The 25,619-nt window shown below is 45.9% G+C and overlaps 1 protein-coding gene across 1 annotated transcript in view; it reads left to right on the plus strand.

Annotated features, from left to right (window-relative positions):
• The window catches only part of AGBL4 (AGBL carboxypeptidase 4), a 984,974-nt gene extending 963,011 nt beyond the window's left edge, over positions 1-21,963 (plus strand). Inside the window, exons 12-13 of the mRNA XM_064455128.1 lie at positions 6,141-6,237; positions 19,278-21,963. Coding sequence (XP_064311198.1) covers positions 6,141-6,237; positions 19,278-19,401 — 221 coding nt within the window. The 3' untranslated portion in view covers positions 19,402-21,963. The remainder of the gene's footprint in view (positions 1-6,140; positions 6,238-19,277) is intronic.
• The last annotated feature ends 3,656 nt before the right edge of the window (positions 21,964-25,619 follow it).

The following is a 25,619-nucleotide window of genomic DNA, read 5'->3' on the forward strand; positions in this document are numbered from 1 at the left end:
ATAACCAGATATACTAGACATTGTGAACCTTGCTTCCCTGGAGTGACAGTCTCGGGGAAGGACGCATCATCAGTGCCCAGACTTGTACCATGTTAAATGCTGGTGAAAAGCCACAGAACAGCCCCTCTCCCGCTCATCCCACCGCCAAGTCCCTGTATTGCCCCAACTACCCTTGGCTTGAAGTGCCCCTCAATTAGGTGTGATACGGGCAGCATCTCTTATTAGAGAATAGTGTCAGCTCTGTGAAACAAAACAAGTAACTGGTGAAAACAGCTCTGCTAAAATAGAGGACTAGTTCTGATGAGGCTGGGTGTGATATAACACGGTGGTTTAAAGCTGTGTAATGCCACTTTCCATTAGAGCTCTTGTTCGAGTCAGGAAGGGGTTTGATCCACTGATGGAAGCTGTTATAAACAGACGAGAAAATCTCATCCATATTTCTCTTGAGATTGTACGAAGCTGACAGTGTGCTAGCTGACCACAGTCATCTGGGACTCTCCCACACAAAATAACCCTCTCTTCATAAATAACAGGATTGTTGTTGTGGTGGACTGAGATTTGCTGTAGAATTCCGTTTTATCAAACAAAGAGCTGGTTTTTAATTTGAGCTATTAAAAAGATTCATCTTTCTCTCTGTGTCTCATTTTCCTTCCCCTCTTTCTCCCTTCACTATTTTTTTTTTATTCCCCTCTGTCTGTCTTTAGGATAACTTACAGCTGATTGTCTGAAACAAAAGACTTGCGCAGGTCTGGTCAGCGGTGCCTCTGGATTGAATGGTCACGATTTCAAATCCTGTTTAGGACTAAACTTGGACGAATTCCATAAGCTAATAACCCAGCGCAGTGTTTCAAATTGATGGAGGTGCCGTCCTCTAGATGAGACATAAAAACAGAGATCCAATCTGCTTGGCAGAGACCCCACAGGACTTATCAAAGATGAGTGGGGGCTGTTAACTGTTTTGTCCTTGTCGAATCCTTACCACCACCACAGCTTCTCTTCCTGTTCCAAAGCAATGACACTGGATCTTATGAAAATGAGATGGCGAACTTGACAAAGCCATCCTTTTTCTAATTATTTAAAGCAGTTTGCAGTGTCTGGCAAAAGGGTGAAAGAGTGATAATCCACTCACTTGAAAGTGGAATGACCCTGAATTTCAAAAAGCAAAACAAAAGCGAGTGACTGGTGCCACCACGCTCTGCAGCAGTGACATTATTAAATGACCAGTGAGCTATTAAAGCAGCAACATTTAGTACCTCCCCTAATGACTTGTACTGCTAACTGGTTTCCAAATTGAGATTTTTATTGCCTCCATGCACAGACAGAACAAGGCTGTGCTTCTAGAGGCTCCAGCTTAAGCAGACTGTTCACAACAGGATCGATGAATCTTCTCAGTCAAAAAACAGTAATGGCTTATGAGATTCCTCACTCTTCTGTCCTCTTTTCTTACCAGGACTGGAAGCTTTGGGGTGTGAGGCATGGTAGGGATCATAAATACGGGGGATTTTGCAAAGAGCCTGCCATGATTCTTCAACTTCCTAACATCTGTGAAATTTGGTGAAGTGGTGCATAAAGAGCCTGTCCTGAAATCTCCCCAAAACCACTGATACCATTCAAAGAGTGACTGCTGCGAGAACGGCATTTGCACGAGGGGCCTTGGGCACACTGGTTTTCACTTCCAGGTAGACATATGGAGCATGGAGGAACAAGTCTGTGGAGGAGGAAGGGAGAGGAAAGGGAACTGCAGATGCTAGTGAAGGTGAAGGCTCACCCAGATGTTTCCACCGTGACTCTCCCAAACAGATTTCTACTGTCTCATATGAGCTGAGCTCCCAGGATGGGAATAGCTGGGAAATGGCCATCAAGTGCAGTTCAAGCTAGGTAGGGAGTTCCTGTGGGCAAAAGCACAGCATGTGTGATTGCAGAAAGGAAGTTGGTTAAAAAACAAACAAACAAACCACCCAGCAGAAGCAGGTTCTGGTTTAATTGCAGTTCTTTATGTGCTTATGATAGGCCAAAGTGGGGCCTGCGTCTTCCATGCACCTGAAATAAATGCAAATGTTATTGCTTTGATTTGTTTTTCTCCATCGGTCCTGCACATGCATGCCGCCTACACTTGCTGAGTGAATCAGGCCATTTCTCGCCCAGACTAGGCAGTCACAGGGAGAGACTATTACTGCTGTTTCTGGTTTTATGTATCAGGTGCCTGATTTCCATGCCAGAAACCACTCACTCTTTTGCGGATGCAGCAGGCGGGGTAGAAGGGGTAGGACAGCTTGAGAGGCTAGTGTTATAAGACGCACGTTTTTTTATCCCATGCTGGTTTGAGACTCTTTCCATCAATGCTGACTGAAAGTTGTTCCCATTTTGTGACTTTTCAGTGGCTGCATGTGGCACAGGTCTGCATTTCTCAATTCTTCACAATGTCCATCTACCTGTGTATCCATGCTCTCTCTGCAAAATGCCTTTACTTTTCCTGGCAATCTTAGCAAACATGAGGTCTGTGTGGGCTGCAAAACATGTTAAGAACTGTAGAAAAATGGGGGGAAGTGGCCTTAGAGGCCCTTTGATACTTCCTTTTCCAAACTCCATGGAGGACCAGTTAGACCTAAACCATTCACGACTGTTGTGGGTTTAACCTGGTCTTGAAGACCTCTGGTCTGGAGATTTCCAGATGTGCTAAGGAGGTTATTCCAGTGGTTAACTGTCCTTACCTTTAGAAAGCTGTTCCTAAGTGCAGTAGTAGAACTGGATTCCTCCAGGTCAGGGTTAAGGCAGAGTTATAAGGCACCACATAGGAGCTTGTGTAGCTACTTCCTCGGCTGCACCCACTCTCATCTAAGGGCTTCCTTCCCCGGGACAGCAGGTCAGGTGCTTCCCACTGTGCAAACACAAGCAATGTAGGGAGACAAAGAAAAGGGCAACAGGGCCATTTCTGCCAGAGAAGCCTTCTGAGATTGGCACTGACAAAATGTCCTAGAGACTTTACTGAGTCCAATTACCACTTTATGTCTTTAAAGTGCCGAGTAAATGAAAGAAACTACAAGATCAAGCCATGTTAGTCTTCTCGATCCCTTAAATGTTTGACAGCCCTCTCCCCTTCTTTCTCACTTTCTCAGACTACTTTAAACTCTTAACCTTTGTCACTGCTTTGAGTTCACATCTGCAGAAGCCAATCTACCCCCAAGCCATCCCCAAATTCCAGTAACAATCACAAAACACTTCAAAGCAGTGCTGCCCTCCCTCAAATTGATAAACTTTAAGCTGTCTCCAACTTTCTGAACTTTCATGCACGTACGGCTAGTCTCGTCCGTCAGTGCTGGCAGGCTGCAGGGGAGCTTAATGGGTACTGCAGCATCCGTGAAACAGCCGGTGCTGTTTCACACAACCAACTATCCCTGTCCTCGCAGACAACAGCCGTGAACACCAGCTGTTCAGGCTGTGCTGTACTGTTGGGCAGAAGAATATAGATGCCTGCAGCACGTATGGTATTAGGATAACAATAAGCATATCAGGATAGACCCTGAAACAGAAGGGATAGGTCCACATAACCATCCCCAGGCATAGCAGTGGGAACTGGAAAAGTGGACCAGATCACGGGAGAGAAAAACAGTGTCGGGAGTCATCCTCAGCCACTAGAACTGGGCTTAAGTGCAGTACTAGCAGAGCTGGTAGGAGAGCTCGTGGCTGGCTTTTTGCAGAACTAGAGCTAAAGACTGAGTCACATCAGTTTGACCTCCCCTTTAAATGAATAAATAAATAAATAATGAACAGAGATCTCACTGTGATGCCTGAGCCTGATGTCTCATGGTTACTTGTTTTGATGTGTCTAATGTAAGTGGGCGGGTAATAAAAGCTTCATTTAGAAGCTAGTGTCTTCATAGGCACTGCTGGAAGCCCCTGGGACAATGCACTTCTGGAGTTTTCCTCTAATGGAAACAGCAGCAGATAACTATTGATAAAGCAGAACATGCACACATGCACACAAAACAACCCAGCAACCATTTATTTCCCTGGACTGCTGGGTGTCAGATGCAGAGATGTATTTAGATTTCCCCAGGTTATGTACCCACCTCAGCTACTGCATCAGCACTCCTGAAAAGGCCATTGCAATGACCATTTGGGGCAGTGCCCTGGAGAAGTATGTGGTTATTGTGGCATGGGTAGGCATCAGTCACGAGTGGTGTTCCCCTGGCTCAGTGCTGGGGCCGGTCCTGTTCAATATCTTCACTGATGATCTGGATGAGGGGATTGAGTGCACCCTCAGTAAGTTTGCAGATGACACCAAGCTGGGTGGCAGTGTCAATCTGCTGGAGGGCAGGAAGGCCCTACAGAGGGACCTGGACAGGCTGGATTGATGGGCCAGAGCCAACGGTATGAGATTCAACAAGGCCAAGCGCCAGGTCCTGCACTTGGGTCACAACAACCCCATGCAACGCCACAGGCTTGGGGAAGAGTGGCTGGAAACCTGCTCGGTGGAGAAGGACCTGGGGGTGTTGGTTGACAGCCGGCTGAACATGAGCCAGCAGTGTGCCCAGGTGGCCAAGAGGGCCAACAGCATCATGGCTTGTATCAGCAATAGTGTGGCCAGCAGGAGCAGGGCAGTGATGGTGCCCCTGTACTCGGCACTGGTGAGGCTGCATCTCGAGTGATGTGTTCAGTTTTGGGCCCCTCAGTACAAGAAGGACATTGAGGTGCTGGAGTGTGTCCAGAGAAGGGCAACGAAGCTGGTGAAGGGTCTGGAGAACAAGTCTTATGAGGGGCGGCTGAGGGAGCTGGGGTTGTTTAGTCGGGACAAGAGGAGGCTGAGGGGAGACCTTATCGCTCTCTACAGCTACCTGAAAGGAGGTTGTAGCAGAGTGGGGGTCAGTCCCTTCTCCCTAGTAACAAGCAATAGGATGAGAGAAAATGGCCTCAAGCTGTGCCAGGGGAAGTTTAGGTTGGACATTAGGAAAAACTTCTTCACTGAAAGGGTTGACAGGCACTGGAACAGGCTGCCCAGGGAGGTGGTGGAGTCTCCATCCCTGGAGGTATTTAAAAGAAGGGTAGACGTGGTGCTTGAGGATATGGTTTAGTGGTGGACTTGGCAGTAATACGTTAGCAGTTGGACTCGATGATCTTAAGGGTCTTTTCCAACCTTAACGATTCTATGATTCTATGATCAGTTCAAAATAGGCAAATAAAGGAGTCCTCAGCCCCGATAATACAACTGTGGATAATGGCATCGAGTGCATTTCTCCCAGCTGGACATCACCCTGTAGATGATAAGCAGGCACTGCTCTGTAACAGGCAGACCTAGTGCTGACATTTCACATGAGCAGGAGATTGACCCCATGGACATGTTGTCTAGGATACATCATTTTTTTAATGCATTTTCATGTTATTCAGCTTCTCTTTAGGCAACTGAGTCTTCAGGAAGGTCTGGTTCCTGTGCCTGTGAGGTCTCAGTGGCAGCTCTGATGTGCAGCACCTGCCTAGCATTGGGCTCAGGGTTAGCTGAAGGAGGAATTGTGGCTAGTGGGGAGAGAAGAGCCCTTGGAGTTACTGCTGACCTCCTTAAGGTAATCTACCATCCTTCCAGTTCAGTGCTAAAATCACCATTTCAGGTCCTGAATACAACACAATTAAAGAACAGTATATTCTCCCAGGGCAGTTGGGGGTCAGTGCTAAAGGTTTGGAGGGCTACAACTTTAATCCCAACCTTGAGTTTGTACACTGGTCCATGGCTGGTTCATACCATGACATTGTTGACCTCGTTTCCTGGATACAAGCACAGAAACACTGCTGTATCCAAGCATTTTTAGGTAATTATTTTCCCTGAATGTGGAAATTGGAAGGCCTCTTTTGTCTGGTGTATTACTTCATGACCACCACAGGGATCTGCAACCAGGTGCAGGGGGAAAGGGAGACTGCTTCCTCCTGTCTGTGGTTTTATGCAGCATCTGCCTGTGAAAGCAAGAAGCAAACAAAATGATCCCCACTTTATCTGCTTGCATAAGTCATTTTGCCTGAAGCCTGAGCACTGTGGGATGGTTAATGTAAAACTTGCTCATGCATCAAATAGCAATAATTTACCTTTAGTTTCTGCTTTTTTTATTATTTTTAATTATTTTTAAAAATGCTCCTTAATTAAAAACTCACAGATATGAAGCTTGGAAGAAATGTGGCCAGGACATTCTTGGATTACTACAGGCTGAACTCATTGGTGGAGAGACCACTAGCAGCTACTCCTAAAACTCGGTAGGTCAGAAAGCAATTTCTCTTGCTTTAGCAGGGCTGCTTTTTTAATACTTTTCATGACTAAACTTCAGTGCTACTGCATTATGGCTTTATAATAAGCGTGCTAGTCTAACTGTGCTTATTTTATTGAAATTCCATTCGGAAATAAAGCATTTATGATCAGGAAAGATACCTGGTTTATGTCTGAAAAAATAATTCAGAGGATTTTGGAGATATCGATATCTTTCCTGAATTCTGTCTGCTGTACACCAATCTCACACCAGTATCTTTAATGGACTTACCCTTCTTTTATCTCCTGAGAGTGAGAGGAGAATCAGACCCACTTTATTTTGAAAAGTTTTAATTCTAGAAGTGAAAACTTTTTCAGCGATTCACGGAATTACTGGCAAGCCTGTGCTAAAGGCAGGGTTCTCCATCTCCCTTTGGACCTGCCACAGTGCTGGCAGCCAGATGACAGGTTCCTTCTGCCAGTCCAACTGGGACCCTTTACCTGGGGATCCCCTCTCACCATAAGTCCTTAATCCAGCTTTACAACGAGTTCAGTAGATATTTGTCCAAAAGGAAGTATTTTTGGACATGAAGTAAGGCACCGGTGGGCACATGCAGAGGTGTGAAAGAAGGTTTGAAATGGCCAAGCTTGAATCCCTGCAGTGCTACTAGCCATCTGCCTGGTGTTGGCCAGCTGGTGTCCTTTCAGTGTCTCTTAGTTTGCGTAAGGAGCAGGAGAGATACCACTGAACCGTTTGTTGAGAGCTGTCACTCCTTGAACAGGCAAATAACGTGAAGAGGGGAGCAAAGCAGGGACCAGAGCTCCTCTTTCATGGGAAACAGCATATTCAGAATTTTCCTCTGTTCTGAGAAAACGGCAATAACGCTTCCAAACTTAAGATTTCCAATTAAATGCATTTTGGCCAATTGGAATGTTCCATTTGGGTTTCAACTCTTAACAGCACAATGAAATGTAATTTATATTTTGCAGTGGAAAAGCCAATTCCAAATTGGCAAGGGAGGCAGCTGAGCCTTGAAATTCACTCCCTTCTTCTCCCCACTTTTTTCTGCCCTTAGAAAGGTACCTGTGGGAACAGTTGCTTGTTTGCAAAGTAACACTTTCTAGTGATGCATAAGATGGATGTTACAAACATCAGCCCAGACCATACAGCAGCTGATGGAGTCCCTTCTGCAGCCTTTAAAAATTCTCTCAATGCAGCCATTCTGGCAGTTCCTTATATATGTGGTCACAGCCATCCTGACTGCATGAGGCATTTAAATGCTTTGCTTTGAGTCCATCTCCTTCTCTGTGTTCGTGATCTTGACACAACAGTTTAGGCTGGCTCAAGGAGGATTGTCAGCGCTGCAGTTCTGAATGCTCTTATCTGCAGAGACCTGCAGGGTTAACAGAGGAAAGCATCCAGCAACTTCCTCTCCTCTGGAAAATGAATGTATCATTTCTCTCAGATTCCCAGGGGCCACAGCCTCCAAGGCTAAAAACCCACAACTATTACGGAACCTAATTACCACCTGACAGTAAAGTGCTTTTCCGTAGCATCATTCAGTTACCTCATCAAAAGGAATGTTTATTTGCTTTCTTCATTTTAAATTAAAGAACTACTGACAGTGGTAACTGAAGCATTTTAATCTCATCAAATATCCATGTCCATCTCTATAGAGACAGCCACACCAGCAGGGAAAGATACACATCTATAATAGGGTTGCACAGAGCAAATTTTTCTTGTTCCCCCACCAGAGCCTAATGGGGTGAGGGATCTTTTTTTGGGGGGAGTGCTACCTCGCAGTGAAATCCTAAATACAGTAAATGTTCAGCCTAAAGCCAACAGATGTTTAAGGAACAGATTTTTAAAGATTCATGTTGTTATTTTCCTGATAACTTTCAAATACTGGCTTTTCCCTGTAAGTAGACAAATGCCTTCTATTTGTATCCTGGGCTTTGTCACCTGACATTTGATCAGAGCCTGTATATATATAAAATGTACATCAATGAAATGAAATTGTTCTTTGAAGCTGTCACGTTAACTGCAAACCTCTCCAAAACAAAATCTTACAGACTGCTGGGAAACAGAAGGGTGATGGCTGTGGCTTTAAATATGCCTTGGCTAGGCAGTGGCACTAGGAAAGCGCTGGAATATGTAAAATTATACTAAATATCTGTGTAATCAGGACTAATTATATGGCACGGTTATTAGCTTGAAACAGGACATGTTGTGCCCACAGTTTATGAAAATATATTAAAACATTACCAGATTCCACATACTCATTGAAAGAAAGCTGCGGAGTTAATAAACGTGTAAGGGACAACTAATTGGCTGCTTTGTCCCAGCCTACTACAGGCAGAACAATTCCTGTTTGAGGGAATTAGTGCAGCCAAAATGTGTTATATGATAGCCCTAGAAATAGCAACAACCTGCAGCACTTCCAGAGCTCATCTGACTGAAAGGTCTTAAAGAAGGAAATGTTTGTGTTAGGATCACCATGTTGCAGAGAAGGAAATTGAGGCACAGAAAGGGAGAGATGGTCCTGCAAGTCAGAAATATGGCTGGTACCCAAATTCAGGCACCTTTCTAGAGTTTAGTCCACACAGTCAGGATGTCTGGCAACAGCCATCCCAGAGTATAGGCAGTGCGGGCAGTTCAGTGGGAACTGAATTAGGATCATCTGGAGCAAGAGGCAAGAACTGATGCAACAGCTCTGGCTACAGAACCAAGATTGAGGCTGGAGCTAGGGTACCCTCTGCTATCCCATATACTTGTGCAGCTTATTTCAAGAGCTAAAGAGGAATAGTTAGAGCTGTATAAGGTGCCTATGTGCCTGTAAGTGAATCCAACTTGTTGGCTGGATCTGTGGTTAAATTCTACCTGCCCTTGTCTACAGAAGCCCCTGGGAGATGTATCTACCTGTGGATGGGGTCTTTGGTTCCTTGCTACAGAACTATGCCCACCACCCTCCCAGGAGTCAGGCTCGACCAACCTCCCAAGAGGCCACCAAGAAAGTGAGTTTGGAGTCCTCAAGTATTTGCTGAGCCTGCCAGTGGGGAGGCAGTAGGGGTGCTGTGTTTTGTCCCTGAGTGCTTGGTTGCTAGAAATTAATGTTGAACCCATCATTGTGGTGGTGGTCTCTGAAGGGTTGGGGTGAGCTTCAGTGCTAACTCTGCACTGGGCAATCCTGTTCCCTCCCAACATGTCCTCACCAGAGAGAGGAGGAGTGCACAGCTGTAGGCCATAGACACCAAGCTTAGAAGCTTCTGCTCCCTCTGTAACCAAAGGAACCTCTGGGCAAACCTCAAATGCTCAAGTAGCTCAGATCCCTGAATAGACCTCTGGGCCGTGCACTGACTCTGTACAGAGGCCAGACATGAAAATTAAATGCTTTAAGGGTTTTTTTTTTAGCACTGTCTTTACTTCATAAATAGTTCTTTCTTTATACCCTCCCTGTCCAGTATGGTTATTCTCCTGTGCACCCTCCCTCCCACCACAGCTCATCCAGTCCCTCCAAGAATTCTTCAGGCCCTTGCCTCTGGCTGAACTTCCTCCAACCTTCCCCCAGTTCCCCTGGGAGCCCAGCCCAGTGGCCGTGCAGCATTTCCTGCAGCCTGCAAGGGAAGGTCAGGACTTGTTTCAAACAGTAACCCCAATGTGTCCTGCAGTCCTCATCGTGGGAAGACCCTGTGATCCCAAACACACACCCAGTTCACAAAGATAATGTCCATTGTCATCAGCATGCTAAGCAATTATTTTCCTGAAGGTGATGTGTCTGCAGTGAGATAGGAAAGCACCAGTGACTCAGCTGGTAAGGGCAGGAAGGTTAGACTATTTTCCTATGGGAGCTAATGAATTAAAAGCCTTGCTGAAAATGCTGGACGTTTTCTGGACTGACAAGCCAGTAGGCCTATGAATTTCTAACAGAGTAAAAGAGACCTCTGTGCTGCCCACAGAAGCTGCTGGAGAAGAGAGTTCTGCCACTTAAACGTGCTTTAGAGTGGCTCAGGAAAGTCCATCCTGGACACAAAGATGTCTCTCTCAGGTTGGGTTAAGTGGGCATAGAGCAGGAGAGTGCAGTGCAGAAAGGGACTGTCGGGTGGCAATGAAGGTTCATGTCCTTCCTCTCCTCTTGTTACTGTCCTTTTTAAGCTGCTCAGTGACCAGCAAATGCTGCTTCCATTGCACTCACTGGGAAGTATTTGAGTGGGGCTCCCTCTGATGCTGCTGGTGGCACAGGGAGCTCTTCCTCTGACTGAGTCTCTGTCCTGCGCTCAGCTCTTTCTCCTTTGCCAGAGTAAAGGTTAAGATTGCTTGGGTCAAAAATGAGAAATGTCCTCCACTGAAATCTTTGGTAAAAGGTGAAAATTTTGTAAGAGAAAGCAGAGTACAGTTGTAGAGAATAGTTGAGGTAGGAAAATAGAATTTTTACTAAAAAACTCACAATTGCCAGTCGCCTTAAGTCTAGCCCTTTGCCCATATCAGCGTTGCTCTGTTGTTTCACTCTGGCTCACTGACTGCACAGCAGAGCCCTGCTCCAGCACAGCGTCACCAGAGGAGCTGTTGCCTCTTTAAACCACTGACATTTTTTCGCTGAGAGCCGCCAGTTCCACATTTCTCATTTTCTGGACACACTGAAGTTCAAACTGTAGAAGTGCTGAGTACTTACAGCTCTGGCTGAGGTTAGGGGAGCTGGGCTTTGAACAGACACAATGTGGGTACCCTGAAAAACCCCACCTTCTGCAACTCATGTCCACACCACATTTTCCTGTAGGTAAAACCCAGGCTCTCTGCCCATGGGAGTGCTGGAAAAGAAACTCCTTCTTGTGTGGGAAACTCACAGTTACTGTACTGATACATGAGAGAAAAGTCCAGGAGAAGATGAATAATTCTGTCTAAGAGCAGGGATTTGATGGCATGCAGCAAATAATGCCTGGGGCCACACACTGAACAAAAAAAGGACAGAACAAAATATTGACTGGCCCTTCATTAATTGTTGTCTGTCCATCGTGCCCTGAATGAAGCAGCAGTCTTGTTGAAGAAAAAGTAGGCTGTGATGAGGTAATTAAAGGCCACATCAGAAGGCATATCTGCCAGGAGGTTGAATTAAAATTGCTCTGACAGCTTTTATTCTGGCAATTCCTCCTTTTGCTGCTTGACTTTGCAGCCTTAATGATGATGTATTGAGTTCACAGCTGTGTATCCAACAGGCTGGATAGCCCCATAGGAGTGTCCCGTCATCCTCAGAGGCAATGGGCACCGTCATCTGCATCACGTTGGGTGGAGCCAGGGAATGTGTTCCAGTGCTTGGGCACAGTCTGATCTGAGGCACTTCTGCCAGGACAAGTCGCCTTTCAAATTTTGAGCCCCATCTTGACACTACAGAGCTGTATCCAGATGTTGTGTGGTTTTACGGGCTCAGACTGACACCACCCCAGGGATTCGCTGCTTTCTGGCACATGCTGTGTGTGGGTCCTGCCCCACTGGGTCTGGGATGATCTTCCCAGTCCACCTCTTCCTGTGTTTCAGAAAAACTCCTCTCTACACTTTTAAGCTCTGTCTTCAGGATTTTTGAGGTTTCACCTACATCTGGTAGTGCTTTCTTTGACCTGGCCATTACTGACATGAGAGCTGGGAGTGAAGTGAGCTGGAAGTGAAGCCACCTGTCTGCTTTACATAGACGGCTGCTTCTTGTCATTCTCTAGGGGCTCTCTTTGCTGCCAGCCCTAGCTCACTTCTCCCAAACTTAAATCACTGTCTTGTCATCTTTTCCCCCACCATTTTCAGTGGCTAAGAGGAGAGTAGAGTCTAATAAATAGAAAAAGTGTTCTAGACCAACTTTGATCTCAGTGCAACAGAGATCTGAAATACTGCACAGCTTCCAGGGCACAGCAGCATTGCAATGCTATGAAAGGGAGACAAAGGGCACCTTTTCTTTTTTTCTCATGACTTCTCTCACATGGAAGGAGATGTTGCTGGCCATCTTTGAGCCATTCATTCCTTGCGCTCTGGTGACAGGGCATAGGCATTATGTGCTATATAGGAAAATTCAGCCTAGTTAGCAAACTGCTTTGAATGGAATATCTGTGTGGGCCAAATAAACCACACATTCTCCAACTCATGGGCAAGGTGGCAGCTCTGATTTCAGCTGTACATTTCAGCCATGCTGAGAGGCTACCACTGCTATTAGGAGTAAATTCAGAGTCTCCATATTTTTTTAAAATATTTTTTGTTATTGCAGAATAAAACTGACTTGGGTCTTCAAGGAGAAGTTCCCCAGAGCAGTCCTGAAGACATTCGCTTTGCCCACAGAGGATACACACAGGCTTTTCTCCTCCCCAGGCTACTTGTAACATCAGTGGCTCACCCTGCTACACTCCTCAGGGGGTGAAGGGACTCCCAGAAAGTCCCAAGGCACCAAAATGGTGTCAGTATCATAAATGCTGCTGTCAATGACTCTTGAATTGTGCAGACACAACAAAGTAAATGGTTTGTTCCCCTTCCTCTAGTGCTGCTCCGGAGGAAGGTCAGCAAAACCACTTACAATTTGTAACAGAGAAAGGAGGAATTGAAATGAGGGCAGAAAAAAAAATACGTCAGATGCAAAACTCTCCATCCCCATCCTGGCTCCCTGGCAGCCTACTTCAGGGATTTGACCAGGACCTGGTCCATGGGCGCCCTATAAGCTGTGTCGGTTTTGTAGGGACAAGTGGGAACAGACTGTATTTAAAAGTATTCCTTATGTTACTGGCAGGGCTGCACTGGTGCGCAATCCTACCAGCTTGCACAGAAACGCCACCTTGCAGCCAGAGCCTGCAGACCGTCTCACCCGGCTCCCTGTGTGTTCAAACAGTGCAAAGCCCCTATGAGTATCTAAAAAACACCTTGCTTTATCCTCCCACATTGGCCGGTGCTCCTTTAAAAGGAAAATTGTAAAAAAAGAAAACCTGCTGAGGAGTCAAACAGCTTCAATATGATTTCCAGGGCTGTAAATTGTATTAGTAATGGGAGCACTACTATGGTTTAAAGGCAAATTATATGTCTTGCCTCAAAAATTAATTTTTGTTTTTACCCCTTTCTCCATTGGTAATTATAATCTGTCAGCTCACTCCCACACACGTCTGCATGTTTTATGCAACTCTTGATACGTGTAGCTGTCGTTAAAGAAAACCTTTCAGGTTTTAAATGGTGACACATTTGCGTGGGTTCAATGAAAAGGATCCATTTGCAGAGTTTGGGGAGATTTGCAGTGCTTGGCCAGCTACCAGCAGAGAGCTCACCAAAATACCACATTACAACAATTACCTTGTCAAGCACTTGGGAACCAGCGTGCTGGCTGGAAGGATTTTTACCCTGGATTTAAGCACGCACACACCAAAGCACACGCAAACAGCCAAATACTCCTCTGGCTTGGTCCTGCTTTCAGACAGTTCCTGAACAGAGGGTGTGTAAAAATACTTTAGGACCAGCCTGGGGAGCCAGTGTGCCTGATGGGTGGCCCAGCAGGAGAAAATAATCTGCATTACTGTATGAAGTAGATTGGGTCCATGTTAACAATCCCTTTCAAAATGAAGGTGCTGTCAGCTGATTTAATTTAATTTACTCTACCTTAATTTACTTTTGGAAATGAGCTAAATGAATAAATTGAATTATGGCTACTTTAACTCTGAAGGAGCATATCCACATAGGGGCTTACTGTGGTTTCACTAATCAGCTTTACATTTACACCCTAAATGTATTTGGATTAGCTCTCACAGGCATCCTCATAGAGATATGCCTGGAGATACCCACCTGCTTTTCTTTTCCTTCCTTGGGCTTGCTGCTCTGAGGAAGCTAGGAAATGGTAAGCAGATTTACAGCATCTGTGCTATTTCATGCCTCACCGCTGTCTGGCCTTTCCCTGTATTTCTAAAGAGCAGGACAGAGCACTCTGCTCTGACAGCAGAGGCAGCTGCTACGTGTAGGGTGGGTTGACATGGATAATGTCTGATATACATAGCACGTTAATTCCAATATCATATTGCTAACTTGAACAAGCTCAAGAGACTGTCATTTTCTGCTACATCTCATCAGGTAAGTGCAGCCTATTATTCTCCTGCTGCTCCTTAAGAAATAGGAGGACAGGAGACAAGACAAAACCTATTCCCATCCTTTCTGCAGCTTCCTGCTCCAGGGTCAGTAAAAATATCCAACAACGGCTGGGTCTGAGCCAAGCGTGTTGCTTGTAATTGTGGCTGCTTCTTCTCTTGGGTGATAATGTGGTTCCAGTTATAAGCTAATTATTCCTGCCTCTGCGCACCATCTCCTCGGTGAAGCAGGTGTGCCTTGCTGCAGTGAGCTGGGGAAGGAGGGCAGGAACTGAGGGGTGGATGGCAAGTAGCAGGATCCCTTCTGTGGCAGAAGGACAGACATCTGCAAACTCTGCTGGGGAGCAGGCTCTAATATGATGCCTCCTCTACAAGCAGCATGGACTAGCCCCTGTATTCAGAAAGGTAGGCCACGGGGTACAGACCTGATGAGATTTCCAGATAGTGCTGGGATTCTCCATGTGCCACATTAGTGGGGTTTGTATGGCCTAGAAATCATAATCTGCTATAGTAGGTGGGTTGTCATTTGGCAAGCTGAACTTGTGCTCACTTTCTGGAAATAGGCGCTGATGACCGCTTGGAAAAAAAAAAAAAGGCCGTGGAAATGGCTGAGGATTTCTGACCTTTGCTCTAACATTTCAAATTTGTTTTTATTGCTTCTAATTGGCCTTGCTTTGGAGCACGCACATTACTTAACTGCCAGGGCACTGGCTGTCATTATCTGCTGGGCCATTTGATTTCTGTATTTTTTATGTTTGAAACTTGTCAGACATTCCCAGAAATACTGTGCTCCCCTTGTGGTGTCAAATATGGGCTTGGTTAATTGTGTATCCCTGACAGTGAAGCATCTGAAGTGACCAGGCATTGATTGTTTAGCTGCGATGGACGCAACGGAAATGCGTCCCCTCTGTATGGAGGGGAAAGTGTAAAAATTAGATCAGCAGCCACAGGACAGCAGCCAGATTTCTTGCTTTTGGGGATCAGAGGCTAGCCATTTTCCAGTCTTGATGATTCATTTTTGATCCCACTCACGTGGTTTAGATAATTTCGTTTTGTCCTCTCTTTGCATTTTAAACACAAATTCTCTTCTATTTTGGCCCTCTTTAATACACCTGCTGCAAAGTCACTAATTCAAATCTGTTGCTCCCCACCCCAACTTGCTTTACTGGATGGAAACAAAAGTCAAGAAATGCATGTGTGAAAGAGCTCAAAATGCCACAGTGGCACAAGCGTGCCTATGGCGGTGGCTTTGTTAAAGCTCAGCTCATCTGAAGCATTAGCCTGGTTCATAAGTCTGCTGATTAATTTTAAGACCTTTAAGGTTTCCTAACAATTAGAAATCCAGATACGGTTGGTTTAGATGTGGCCATGTAGGCTGCATTTGGAGTAGGTGTATATAGGGCTTGTCTTCCTGCAGACGGGTTAAGAGAGCTACAGGAAGCAATAGGAATATCCCTGCTTTGCAGAATGTACAAAAGAGCATCACTGAAAACACCAAGATATTAGACCTCAATGTGAATTATGCATCTGCTGTATTTAGATAGAAGCAATTTTGCTGCTGAAATCAGAGGTTGGCATTTTTTTCCCATGGGGTTCTGTAGCTCAAAATTGTGTTGAGATCAAGCATGTAGTGGGTTTTTTTTAGCTGTAAAGGTGAATGTATTCAGAGTATTCAAGTGGTGATTTTTTGGATGTACAATTAGTAGACTGAGAGATGTGGTATAAATTTGGTATTGTAATTGCTATGCCTCTGAGATTTCAATTTGCAAAACAGTTTGCATGGCTGCAAGATTAACTGTTGTATGTGTGATGAGCATGCAGCAGAGCTGTGATTTGATCATGACTGTCTGCCAATTGACTGTATGTCACAAGTACCTGATGTGAACAGAGTGGCTGACACTCAACAATGCTTCAGTTCAATGGATGCCAGGATGGCTGATAAAAAAGGCCAGTGTCTAAAAACAGCACCTGTAAGTGCTGTTGGTTAGACAGGGTTCCTTTTTCTGTGTTACCCAAACCACGAAAACAGGAGCAGGTTTAAGAACCATTTTTACCCTCTTTGAATATTTTATATTTTTTCCCTCACTTGCAGAGAGGAGAATGGGAATGATGTTCAGCAGCACTGCTCTAGTGGACTGGACGATAGGGTGCAGAGAGATCAGTGTCTGTGGGGAAGAGCCGGCCCCAGCCCAGCCGGGAGCTGAGCCCTGCCTGCCCACCCAGCGCTGGCTCTGCCCCTGGGAGTGCACAGGCAGGCTGTCAGCAGCGACACGGGCAGTGCTGATGCAGCCCCAGGGCAGGGGTTGGTTTGACTGGCTGGCCTTCCTATGCTTTGCATGATTCTCCATTTGGTCCACAGCTGCTGCTGTGTTTGGGTCTCCAGAGTTGTCTAGAAACATGTCAATGTAATTATACACAGAACCAGAGACACCGCTTGTTCGCACTTCAGTGTGCCTTTCAGGTCTCCCTCCCAGGGTCCTAATTTATTTATTTTTGTCTCAGTGTTTATCTCTTCAAAATACAACTGTGCCTTAGGTTTGTGAATGAACTGTGGAGATGCAGTAGATGCTGAACTGGTGGCAGCTGTGACAGCAGTGAGACGGGAGGGCTGGTGGAGGTAAAGCCCTCTAAGGCCTGTGCCCCGTCAGCCCCTACATTATTTCAATTCTTTGAAAATGTATTTTAAAACCTCTTTCTGCAAATAAAAGCAAAAGGACTGACAAACACACACCTGCATGGTAGGGAAGGCAGGTTTCTCTGTGTCCCTACAGTGGGCAGGTTTAGAGGGGCCCACTTCCTCAGGGGTGAGTCAGGTTGGAGGGATCAAGATACCTGAGTCTCCATCTCAGCTCTTTTCCTTTCAGTTTTTCCCAAGTCTGCTGCACTGCCTTTAGTAAGTCACTTCATCTTCGGTAGCATGGCTATGTGAACAGATAGGTCCTCCCCTTCCTAGCATTTGTGTCTCAGTGTGAATTGGTACAGCGTGGGTCCCAGCTGCTGTGGCAAATACCGATAACTGATATTAGAGGGAGCAGACTGAGTGCTTAACGAGTAGATCAGGCACAAATAGAGGACCCTCTCCATTTGTGTTCTGCCACGCCGGTGGGGGGTGAATGAACAAAATTGGCAGGGCATGACGGGTACCGGGGGGGGCAGGAGCTGTCTGAGTGGGCACCCCAAAGGCTCATTGGAGCCTCTTGGCTGGTATGAGCAAGGCTGGCAGCATGGTTTGATTTCCTTCCTTGGGATGGGAACAAATAGTCAGGTTTTGCCACTTTTACAAAGAAGAAGCCATCAAAAAGTATATCTGCTTTTACAGCCACAGCACAGCCAGCATGGCAAGGGGAGGTAAGTCACACTCTGCCAAGGTAAGTGGGTGATGCAGCACCATGGTATTGGAGGTTGGTATGCTCAGGGGATGATGATGGCTGCTCAGAGCTGGTGCTGCATGGGGAGAGTGTGGAGGGACCCCACTCTCGGCCAGCAGACTGCAGACAGCCAAGAGCTGGCTCCTCTGGCTCCTGGTCCCAGCATTTGGCTCAGAGGCACCTTTGCAGTTCCAGTGTGACCTGCCAGTGCGGGTAGAGGTCTGTGAGGTGAAGGTCCCTGCTCCAGGAAGGCGCTGTGCTGGCTGAGTCTCCCTGAGCAAGGGATGGTGCTGCAGGTCCCACATCCCTAGTCATTCAGCCTCTCATCAAAGCGAGGTCTCTGGGTACAACGGTGTGAGCTGTGCCACTTTTTTCCCCAGGCCTGGCTCTGCTCAGCAGCTAGACAGAGCAGTGCTGAGGCTGGTCACTTGTGCCCACCTTGCTGTGAAACACAAGTGTGTCAGGACCCAGAGGGAGGAGAGGCGGTGAGAGCACTGGGCTGCAAGATTAAGGATTTTAAGTAAGGCCTCTAAGCAAAGAGGCTATGTAAGTAAATAGAAGAGAAATGTTACAGAATATACTGATAATAAAGGATAGAGATTTACTTTTCCTTAAAGTAGCAAACACTGATCTTGCACACCATAAACACACACCCAGCAGCACTCTGTCTGGGAAACAAGTAGTGAGACTTATCAGGAACAAAAGCCTTACAAAGTAGATCTATTCCTCTGGACAAGCTGCAGGATGCCGAGGAGCTGTTTCTGTGATGCTGAGTTGTGATGAGCTCAGTTCTTATCCTGTGAACTCCTGGGGAATCACTGCAAAAGTACTTTGTACTTAGCATAACTCAGCTCCTTTGGAGTTAAACTCCCAGTACTCTGCTGGGACAGTAGCCCGAAGGTGTGCTGGAAATGCAACACTCTGAACAATAGTGACAACTGAAGTTTTGCATGACCATTAGATAATTGGAGTTAACAGGCATGGAGAAATAGCAGTATCACATCAGCCTCTTCAAAGGCACCGGTCTAGATGCTGGAAGCACTGGTATCGTGTCGGGCGATGGGTGCTTTCCCACCACACAGCGGGGGCCTGTCACTAAACAGTTTGGCCCCAGCTGTGACCATGCCTGGCAGTGGGGGCAATCCACTGGTGGATTGACCAGTGAACGCAGCTGTCCTGTGAACGGTATATGCCCTAGAAGGAAATAGTCACAGTGATATGAGGGCTGTTAATGAGCGGAAATGAAGCGAAACATTTCAGGCATGTGGGGGCTGCAGTGAGGAGAACACAGGGGTGAGTGCGTTAGCCCAAAGCGAAGCAGTGGGGCCCTCCTTTTGGAGAGCTCAGAGCTAGCACAAAGCCCTTGAAGGCTCCTGGAAGGACTAACCCTGCTCTGGCCAGAGGAGGATGGGACCAGCTGGTCTTTAACCACCTCTAATTTGTCTCAAGCTGCCAAAGCCTTCCTTGCAGATGCACTTCACTGTGAGACTTTACACATGGCCTCTCCTCGGAGCACACCCCACACACAGCTTACCTGCTGCTGAAACACTGCAGCATTTTATAATACCTCTCCTCTCTTTCTCTTCCTTTGGCAGGAAAGAAAAACTTCCACTTTTTAAATGCACTACCCAGCGGGGCCAAGGGAACAGCCATGCTGGTGGCAAGCCAGAGAAGAGGAGCCAGGCGCATCTGAAGGACCAGTCTCTCTCCATGCGATGAGAGGAGAGGAGGCTGCTCTGTGGGGTGAGGCGGAGGAGCATGTCTGGATCTGGAACTGATTATGTTTCTTTTTTTTCCCAGACAAGTATTTCTAAGATAACAAATAGTCCAAGGAGGAAAGAGGGAGAGGGAAATTAGCTAGAAATTTTACTATTGATCTTTTTTTTTTATTTATAGATGGTAAATCAATTTCAGGGCTTTTTTTTTTTTGTTCTCATCTTCTGGGAAAAAAAAGAGTCACTCAATAGATTCACAGAAATGATTTGCAGTGGCTGAAAAGCTATTTGTTAAAATGAGAAAGCATCCCCTTCCTCCACTAGCCTCTCTCTCTCTCTTTAAAGGGGTAATCCATACGATGAGCTAACGAGGTGAGAAAGCCTCCCCTTCCTCCACCAGCCTCGCTCTCTCTCTTTAAAGGGGTAATCCATACGATGAGCTAACAAGGGAGTCCTGGCTCCCCTGCTGCACCATGTGATGTATCCCCTTTTAGTGTCAGGCTCAGAAGCTCTTATGCCAATTGCATGTGCTAGCCCTGTTAGCTTGCATTAAGAGAGCCTGATAAATAGCTTCTGGGAGTCAGGCAGGCACTCCTCAGTGTGCCGTTTATCATCTGCTGCATGGTCAGGTTTTTTGCTCTTTTATCAGATCATTTGAGGAAAGGGGTCATATGAGAAATGTTACTGCCAGGCTGCAGGCATGAAACTCACTGCAAGACCTGTCTCACAGGCAGGAACCATGGTCTTCCAGCAAAAACTGGTTGGGGTCTAGAAGAACTGGACTTTCCAACAGATGTACAACTGAGGCAATGTGAGCTAGGGGTAGTGCTGAAAGGGATGAACAATGTTGTGTCACTAGGGTAAGAAACCCCAGGTAAAGCTTCACCATTTTCACATTACATGAACAGCATATGAAATCTCTGCTTGAAGCCACCATCACTAGGCAGTCCTGTCTCCTGTCCTCTGTGACTAACTGAAACATCTGCCAGCGATGTGGATTTGAAGTGCAAGACAAGTGGTTCTCAAACTGCAGAGTAAAAGAGGGTGACCCTGAGGGGAGTCCAAGTGTCTCCCAGGGGATGGGAAGGGAGGGTGCACTTAGAAGTGCCTGTTGCTGACCCATCAGAAGGCTTGGGAAGCAGCTTCTCTTCACTGTCTTCTGCAAGGAGTTGGGCTACAATGGTGGCTTGGAGGAGAGAAGGTGCCAAGACTGAGTGCATAGAAAGGGAAAAGGTGAAACAGATGGGGGTGGGGATGAACAAAGACATGTGAAATAAGACTGAATGAGCTTCTCTTGGTGTGGAGTCCCCTGAGAAGTAGTAGCCCCAGACACTCCATTCTCTAGTAGAAGAACTGGGTTGGTTGCTCCTCTCCTCTTTCCCAGGACATGAGTGCCATGATCTAGGAACAGAGTCAGAACCAGCTGTGTCCTTGCTCTGGATTTTGTGTGAAAAGAACGCATCCTAGGGATAAATATAAGAGTATGAGAAAAACTAAGAATTATAGCCTAAACCAGACTTTCCAGGTAACTTAAATTTACTGTCCCTTGTGAAAGTACCGATCCTAGGAAGAACTGGAAGCAGCCTGGGTTGCATTTATGCAGCCAGAAAGCCAGTAGGTCCTCATAGTCATCTGTCTTTGAATACAGTTCCCATATCTATGTCTCGATGGGTAGAAGGAAGCTCTGTGTGAGGTCCTTGAGCTCCTTTCCATACAAGTAAACACAAAGGAAGCAGGGTCAAGGCTGAGGTCTGCATTCTGTGTCTCAGGACCTCATATGTTCTTCTGGAGCCCCATCACAGCAGACCTCCTGGGAGCAACTGGCACATGTTTTCCATCCAGGTAGCATTACTGCTGCCAGAAAGGGTGAGCATGTACAAGTCAAGACCAAAATTTGGCTTTGCATGCCTCTGAAACAGGACAAGCTACTCAGGGTCTGGCAAAACTTGAGCTGATTGTGTCTGTGCATTAGGCACCTGTTAGCCAGGCTTTCGTTAGTTAGTTAGTTTCTCTCTGATAAGGGGAACTTGGCTGAAAACAAGAGAGAGAAATCCCACTGGAAGGAAAATTATTTTAAACACCAAGGAAACCTGATATTGTCAGTCTTTCAAGGTGAGTGGGTTAACTGTGGACATTTTTAGGGGGAATAAAATGCCTTCGTATGATGAATTCCAAGGCATCCGAAAGGCACAGTGCTGGTGCTCTGTCTCCAAAAGCAGAGTAATGAATAGCAGTGACAGTGTGATAATTAAAATGACCTCTTGGAGATATGGATTAGAAGGTACGCAGAGGGGGGATAAGTTCTCCTTTGAATTGATCTAGTGTTAATTTATTACTATCGTTGGGTTTTATAGGGTTTTAGTGGAAGACTTTCAAAGTTGGTTTACTGGGGTGATAATGTTCCTTCTGCATATTCATTGGAAAAACACTTGCAGAATTCCTCGTTATTTCTTTTCGAATGGCTCTATATATACATATATATCTATATATATAATGTGAGAGTTTCAGGTATTTGCTTGGCTGCTGAAGAGTCTACTCTAGAAATATGAATAAAGTTATAAAAGCAGCTGTGGAATGAGTGTGTTTCATTTTCATGCCTTCCTCCCCGCAGGCCCTCAGAGTCACTCCAAAACCAAGATGTGGGCAAGCGGGTTCTGGGAAGCCCTTGTGCTGCCCTGGTATCGGTTGCCAGAGGCTCCTGCTATCTGACTTGTAAAAGTTGGTCTTTTAAGTTTAGATGAATAACTGGGTCTCCCTGGAAATCACTGTCTCCACTTGCTACTTGTCTCCTGCCACCCCTATCTGCCCCACAGCCTGTAATTTCCATGTCTTAGGATAGACCTAATGTAGAACGCCCATCTCTGCCAGAAATGCTTCCTTTCTGCTGAGGTATCCCAAGCGTTTAGTGAGATAGAAAGGACAAATTGGAGACAGTTACACATATGGGAAATGATGACATCCCATTTGTCAACTCCCATGCTTGTAGCGTTCTTTCCATCCTCTCCACCTGCCTGGCAATACCACAACATCCCAACATAACATTATCTGTCAAGAGTATCTGCCTAGCTCCTCAGTCGGGCAGCACGCCCGTTCTGGAGCCCACCCTCCCCATTCCTCTAGCAAGTCATGTTCAAACTCTTTGCTCTTGCCTCCCATTTCATGCCTGTATCAGTTTGTCTCTGGCACCTTCTGGTCCTCCCACAGCTTCCCCTACCAATTTTTTCCACCCTGAGATCCCAATCATGTCTCTCTGAACCCTATAGGCAGAGTTGACTCTACAGTGCTTTCTACAGAGACCCACCTCTGCTTTCAGGGTTCACCAATAAACCATGTTTCTTGAAAGCTCTCTCTGACCAGCTGCAGATGGGAGCTGGAGCTTTTCACTGCAGGGTCTTTGCTAGCTTGTATGATGAGGGCTTACACTTTGTTGTGGCAGAGTACGAGTGATGTGCACGCACCATTTCACAAATGCTTGGGGAGAGTATCATAGGAGCTGAAAATATGAGACCTTTTGCTCCCAGTCTCTAGTTCACTTTCCTCCCACATGAGCACTGAGGTTGTTACCTCCATCTGAGCAGACAGATCCTGCTTCAGACCCTACTTCTGGCCTGCTATGAGCCTCTTCTTCCTGGAGAAGATGATCTGTGTCTCAGACGTAAGTAACACATTTTGTACACTCAACAAGTAATTCTTTACTTGTCAGTTGTGTCAGGTTCAAAGTAAGGTAATACCAGGGATTTTGGAAGGTTCAGAAGTCAACGTGGGCCCAAAACTGGGTGTCTAATTTGACAGAACAGTATCTGAGCACAAGTGGAGGGCTCTTCTTGTGGGGACCCCAGAGCCCCAGTGCATTGCCCAGCCTGTTTCCACTTTCTGCTTGGGGAACTGGAGGACTCTCCCTTGGAGCAGTAGCAATGTATTTACCTCCCTTTGTACAGGACTGGGTGATGAATATTAAAATGCAAAAATTAACTTGTTTTCTCTGCGTTCTGCTCTCCTGACAAGAAAATCCTGCTACAAACCCCTGTGCAGGCAGTCTAACTGCGCTGAATTGGACCCTCACTGTGAGGGGATTATATATTCTGATTGGGGACGTGTTTGCAATTATTTTCTCTGCCACACCAAAGACCTTTACTGCAGAGCTGCAAACCAGTTATAGGAACATGAACTGCTTTGACTTTTTCACTAGGGAAACATTAATCCAATCACAGGTTATGTCCATTACAGACTATGGCAATATTGTATACAGGAATTCCTGGGAGAAGGTTTGACAAAAATTGGAATCTCTCTATAACCATGTTATGAGATTTACTGGTGTGGATAAAATGGGCAGAGTTAAAATTACCAGGCTGGCTATCTCTAAAAGACAGGTGAAGTCTGCTGGCTATCATTGCTTCATAATATTACAAATGGAAAAGCCCTGAAGTAATTGAATAACACATCTGCTGAAAAAACCTTGTGAACTGCTATATCCTAAAGATAGACTGCAAGGAGACAATGTATGTACAGCACCCGGTTAAAAGGAAAAAGATGCTTTCCTTACCTGGTGCAGGAAGATATCACAAATGCAGATAGAGATTCTCTTTTTGCCTCCTAGATTATATGTGTGTGTGTGTGTTTGTGTCTGTCTATCTCTTTTTATATAAAATAAGTTAAACCAGTTTCTTAGCAGCCAGAGTCATGGTGCTGGATGGTAACGATTCCTAAGCAGAGCTCACTGTGTTTCCTTTTGTACTGGAGGTTGCCAAAAATATTTGACATGGCTGACAAAGGAGCTGATTTCTGTCCCCTTAAAGTCTCTCTGTCCTTGTGCAGAAAAAGATTTCAAAGCACTTTGCAAGAGTTGATTACAGATTTCCTGTGCTTTAGTGTGGGTATTCCATGGTCCATAGCCACGGTTTAATAGCAGAGAGCAACTTCACTGGGTCACCGCCAGCCCAGGGCTACAAGGAAAATATGTACCCATATAGCTGCTGCAGCCATGACCGGGAGCAGTCTCTCCGTGTAAGTAAGTGCACCTTACGTGCACTGTTCAGAAGGGAAGGATGGCCAACAGCCTGATGACTGCCTCAGTATCACCCTGTAAAAGCAACCAGGTCACCTCCAGGCGCAGGAGAGCAAGGCTTCCTGGAGGCAGATGCTCCAGACACAGCAGAGCCGACCAACCACTGTCTCATCTGGTCTCTGGAGGTAAGTGCACTGTGGGCTGGATAGTTGCAGTGCATGAGACAGGATTTCCGATCAGACACAATATATTGTTCCATGGTTCTGCCTCGGCATGGAGGAGCACCTCTCATTACTCATGTTCTTCCCCATCTGGTAGCTCTGAGCAAAGATCCACGGGTACCTGACACGAACTGCACTGCAGCACCATGGCTGTCAGGGGTTGTCATAGCTGGTCAGTACAGGGAGGTGTGATTTATTTCACATTTCATGCACCTCTCCAGGGCAGGCTAGCACACATGGAAGGAAGATAGGCCCTTGAGAAAGTGAGTCCAGAAGGGTTTGAATCCTCCTGTGGAAGGAACACAGGGGAGAGGCTCAGAGAGGAGTACTGATGGGCACAGTATGTAAAAGAACTTTGAAAACAGAGTCTTTTTTTTTTTTTTTGTCATGAAGTTGTTCATTAAAGAAGTTCATCATTGAAAATGTCTTAAAAAATCCAAATTTCTTGAAATTTACTGTCTGGAAGCAGTGGGAACAGAAAGCATCCAACTCTAACTTAAGCTGCAGTATCAACATCCTGGGTATATGACACAAAATTTTCTTACCAGCTAGTATTTGGAAAAAAAAAGTACTAGAGCAAGTCATACCGATAGGGATAAGTCTTTCTCAGTCATAAGGGAGCCAATATCCTACTCTGATCCCCTGTTACCTACACAAAATTATACTGAGTATAAGGAGGCCCCTGTTCATTTTGCACATTTAGGGCTGTTGCCCCCAGTACTTTCACCCAAAGCAGCCTGAACAAATGCTGAGGACTGGTACACGTTTCCCTTTGGTCCTAGGTGATGGTGGGGTTTTTTTTGGTTTTGCTCCACATGTGTACCACAAAGTTTAATCAGGATTGTTCTGTAGCATTTATGACCCATTTTAAGGCTGGATTAATAAATTTCTAGCGGTGTAATTTTTTTTAGGCCCTAAGTGTTACCCATATTGTGTGATGCAGCTGTGGGATGCCCCTTTACAGAGCTGTGCTGCCATAAATGATGAGGCCACTTG

This window comes from Phalacrocorax carbo, chromosome 6 (assembly GCF_963921805.1).
Source record: "Phalacrocorax carbo chromosome 6, bPhaCar2.1, whole genome shotgun sequence".
NCBI classification, from domain to species: domain Eukaryota; kingdom Metazoa; phylum Chordata; class Aves; order Suliformes; family Phalacrocoracidae; genus Phalacrocorax; species Phalacrocorax carbo.